General features: G+C 44.6%; 1 protein-coding gene across 1 annotated transcript in view; it reads left to right on the forward strand.

Annotated features, from left to right (window-relative positions):
- The window catches only part of LOC105304450 (ryanodine receptor 2), a gene marked incomplete at its 5' end in the record, with an annotated part of 220,090 nt that overhangs the window by 193,083 nt on the left and 22,231 nt on the right, over positions 1-4,776 (forward strand). Inside the window, 3 exons of the mRNA XM_023522367.1 lie at positions 242-466; positions 1,807-1,937; positions 3,324-3,366. Of these exons, the coding sequence (XP_023378135.1) occupies positions 242-466; positions 1,807-1,937; positions 3,324-3,366 (399 nt within the window). The remainder of the gene's footprint in view (positions 1-241; positions 467-1,806; positions 1,938-3,323; positions 3,367-4,776) is intronic.

Raw genomic sequence — 4,776 nt, forward strand, 5'->3', positions numbered from 1 at the left:
GTTCCACGCACTCCTGACCATTGAGCAGGCGGCCTGGCCTCTCCTTTCCCGCATGCGTCGGTTCCTCGGGCCTCTGCGTCAGGCGGGTGGCCTGTGCCAAGCGCGTCCGTGCGCGCCTTCAGGCCACCGCGCAGTGGCTTGGCCGCAGCCGCTGGCCGAGAAGGCCGTTTTCTGTGGTTTCTTGTTTACGCCGACGTCGTGGAGGAGGAGAACTGACGACACTTTCGGTGGTTTGAATCAGGTCTCCACTTCTTCTGCGGTGGAAGGAAGGGAGCTCCCCGCGCGCGGCTCCGGGGAAGGCGAAGGCGCCGCGGTGGGCGGCCTGGGCGGCGGGGCCCTGCGCGGCGCGGCCGTGCACTACGTCCTGGAGGAGAGCAGCGGCTACATGGAGCCCGCGCTGCGCATCCTGGCCGTGCTGCACACCGCCATCTCCTTCTGCTGCATCATCGGCTACTACTGCCTGAAGGTGAGCGCGGGCCCGGGCGCCGGGCGTCGTCTGCGCGCGTCCGCGTCCGCGTGGCTGCGGCGGGTCGGGCTGCCGCGGACCGGATCCCGGATGGACACGGCGTGCCTGGGTGTGTGAGGGCACGCCCCAGACACCGACACCCGGAGGGCAAGGGGAGGGAGCAGGTGGGGCCCCGCGCCCACGCCGGGCACGCACGCCGGCCTGGGGCCCGCGAGGCTGGTGCGCCCGGCTCCACGCGCATGGCACTGGCGCCGGGAAGGGGATGTGGCCCTGGGCCGTCTCAGCCTGGCTTTCTTTCAGTATTAATGCTTATGCGCATAGTGACCAACTTCACCTATACCTGGACCCCACAGAAGCGACGCACTCACTGTGGCTCCTAGCAGTGCCCCATGCGTTAGCACGGCGCATGGGACCCGGGAGTCGGTTTACGTGTTCTGTCACCAGGGGCGAATCTCGTGCCGTCGCGGGTGGGAAGGCGTCGCAGTTGGCCTCACTCCCCCCAGAAAGCCATGGGGCTCTCTCCCGAGCACCCCTCGCGGGGCACAGGTGCTTCGGCGCTCGGGGCTGCCGGCCACCTGTGCGGCCTAGCAGGGCAGCCGCCCACGGGGACACCTTCCTTTCACGGTCCCGCCTGCTTGTGCAGCCTTCACGACTTTTTAAAAACCAGGGTCGGGTGGGGAAAAGACTAGAATGTAAAGTCTCTTCAGAAACTCCTCTTGGCCCCTGATCTTCCCTTGTTCTGTGGGGGGAATATTCCCGATGCTTCCAGAATGTCTGCCTTGGTCCCAGGGCCGTGTCTTCTGGAAGGTCTGCCCATGTGAGGAGAGTCAGAGTGTTGGCAAACTGACAGAAACGTGCCGATGTTGAATTAAAATTTATTTCAAAATAGGCCGTGGGCACTCTGAGCAAGGGGTTGTTGAAGAGATTTCTCAAATGAAACTGCCCGTTTTAGAAGCATGAATTTTGGAATGTTAGTGATGTTCTCCTTTTCTTGCATCAGTTTTTGTCGCAATTATATGTCTGTAGTATAGAGAAAACACTTTTGCATAATCTTTTACTCTTTAGTGTTTAAAAGTGATTTCCTTAGTGCAATTACATATGAACCTCTATGTGTTTAAAAACACATGCATCTATATAATACCTATTCTATCTTCTGTTTTTCCAAAACTTCTAAATGCTTCTTTCTGCCTACATATAGCAGATTTATTTTCACTCAGTTTTTACCTTCTTGAAAGCAACATGGAAAATATATCTTTCCAAAAGCTGCTTTGTGAAGATAGTGACCACAGGAGATGCCAGTAAATCTAAACTAATTTAACATGTTTATTTTTCAAATGTAGGTCCCACTGGTTATTTTTAAGCGAGAGAAGGAAGTAGCTCGAAAATTGGAATTTGATGGACTTTATATTACAGAACAGCCTTCAGAAGATGATATTAAAGGCCAGTGGGATAGACTTGTAATCAACACACAGTGAGTAAAAAATTTATGAGACATTTCTGTGCTCAAAAATGTCAAGACATGAAATACTTTGCTGGAGTTCCTGCAGGCTGGTCAGAAGTTCAGCAGAGGTTAATAATGGATATGTATTCAGCCACAAAAATCAAAAGACTAAGTGCCGTCAGCCTCTTAATGGAGGCCATCAATTTTTGCCCTTCGTGTTCCGAATTCCTTAATCAAAAAGGACTTCGAGTCCATTTCCACAGCCCCGATGGGACTTTGCAACCATCACTCAGTTCAGGGAACGCTGAGCTGGGCACACGTAACCTGCAGTGCTGGGTTATCTCATCCCGGGGCCCAGAGGAAGCGAAAATTACTCGTTAAGGAAGGAGCTGTAGCATTAAAGGCAAAGATGTTGAATTTCGTATTTTTAATGTATCTAAGTTGTAAACTTTCAGTTGGTACCAGCAGGCGGCCTCGCATAAAACTAGGTGAGCCGTTGGACACGTAAAATGTAAGACAGGAAGGCACACACTTTTTCATTACTAATGATTTAGCCTTGTGAGATCAAAATCCAGACACCTAGCTGCTGTTCCAGATATAAATTCATGACATAGTATAATTTTTCGTCAGTAAAAGTGTTAGGGAGTCGATATTTTTGGAGTAGTTTGCAGTACTCAAAAGTAAATATCTTTTTTTTATGATTAGTTTTGCTTATTTTTAAAAAGGCATTTATAATAGATTCTGGATTTTCAAATGGCACGATTTGTTTGCGGACAGTGCAGTAAACTCTGGATGCTCCGTGTCTTATTTAGCAGTTCAGTGCAGTAAACTCCGTGTCTTATTTAGCGGACAGTGCAGTAAACTCTGGATGCTCCGTGTCTTATTTAGCAGTTCAAGCTGTTAACGCTGAAGTGAACGGAGTCTGTCCCTTTCAATGAGGGCTGTGTTAGAGGTCAAGGTGCCAGTGTCGTGTTTTGCTTCTATGATCAAAGTTTCCTTGAGGGTGACTAGTATGAATGTGACCTTCTTACCTAATTAGAAAAACAATGAGATTTTTAGATACTTGAATTTGTAAAGGCAATTGACAAAAATAGGTATACATTGACACATTATAAGTAAAATAAAAAGTAACAAGACTGCTTTTTAGTAAATGTCATGTTCTTCTCTATAAAAATATTAGCCCAGAGCCTTTTTGTGAATTACATGTATATATTTGTATATTAATGTTTAAAATATTTAATATACTCATGATGTAGAAAAATTATGTGATAATATGAGAAACAAATTCATTAATTTTTGCGATTAGAAGAATATATGTTTATATATCGTTTTAAGTATTTTGTATATTCCAAACAATATGTTATTTATCATTTTTTAAAATGATACCCTTTACTGATATGCTTTTACATCTTCTAGGTCATTTCCCAATAACTACTGGGACAAATTTGTTAAAAGAAAGGTAATTCTTTTTTTTTAAATTAGAGTTGACATTCAATACTATTTTATATTGAACTTATATTGAACTTATATTACACTGAACTTAAAGAACTATTATTTCCTAGTTTCAGGAGTACAGCATAGGGCTTAGACATTTGTATGGTTTACAACTCTGTTAGTCTAATACTCACCTGGCACTGTACGTGGTTATTACAGCATCATTGACTATCCTCCACACCCCCGTGACGGTTTTGTAACTACTGATTTGTACTTCTTAATCCCTTCACATTTTTCACCTGCCTCCCAGCTGGCAGTGGCCAGTTCGTTCTCCGTTTCTATGAGTCTGTTTTCATTTCGTTTGTTCGTTTCTTTTCTTTCGATTGCACATGTAAGTGAGATCACAGGGCACTTGCCTCTCTCTGTCTGACTGACTTCACTCAGCATGATGCCCTCTGGTCCATCCATGTCGTTGCAAATGGTAAGATTTCATTTTTCATGGCTGAGTAATATTCCGTCATGTCTGTGTACCACCTCTTCTTTATCCAGTCATACATTGATGGGAACTCAGGTAGCTTGCAGATCTCGGTTGTTGTAAATAGTGCTGCTGTGAGCATAGGGGTACGTATATCTTTGAAAATTAGTGTTTTAGTTTTTTTCAGATAAATACTCAGAAGTACCATTACTTGATTATAAGGTAGTTCTATTTCTAATTTTTTGAAGCACCGCCATACTGTTTTCTCTAGTAGCTGCACCAATTTGCAGCTCCCCCAACAGTGCGTGAGCGCCCCCTTTTCTCCACAGCTTCGCCTCGCCAGCACTTGTTTTTGGATTTATTGACGATGGCCATTCTGACAGGTGTGAAGTGATATCTCATTGTGGTTTTAATTTGCATTTCTCTGATGATTAATGACATTCAGCATCTTTTCATATGTCTATTGGCCATCTGTATGTCCTCTTTGGAGAAATATCTATTCAGGTCTTCTGTTCATTTTTTAATTGGGTTGTTTGTTTATTTTGTTGTTGTCATTTTCTTTTCACAAGAAGATATATCAGAAGAAATATTACTAAGAGCAATGCCAGAGAATTTATTGCCTGTATTTTCTTTTAGGAGTTTGTGGTTTCAGGTCTTTAATCCATTTTGAGTGTATTCTCGTATATGGTATAAGAAGGTGGTCCAATTTCATTTTTTGCGCATATCTTTCCAGTTTTCTCAACACCATTTATTAAATAGACTGTGTTTCCCCCATTGTATATTCCTGTCTGCTTTATCATAGATTCAATGACCGTATAGGCATGGATTCATTTCTGGGCGCTCTCTTCTGTTCCATTGGTCTGTGGGTCTGTTTCTGTGCCAGTATGATGCTATTTTGATTACTATAGCCTCATACTATACTTTAATATTAGGAAGTGTGATTCCTCCAACTTTGTTCTT

This window comes from Pteropus vampyrus, unplaced genomic scaffold (assembly GCF_000151845.1).
Source record: "Pteropus vampyrus isolate Shadow unplaced genomic scaffold, Pvam_2.0 Scaffold342, whole genome shotgun sequence".
Classification (NCBI taxonomy): Eukaryota; Metazoa; Chordata; class Mammalia; order Chiroptera; family Pteropodidae; genus Pteropus; species Pteropus vampyrus.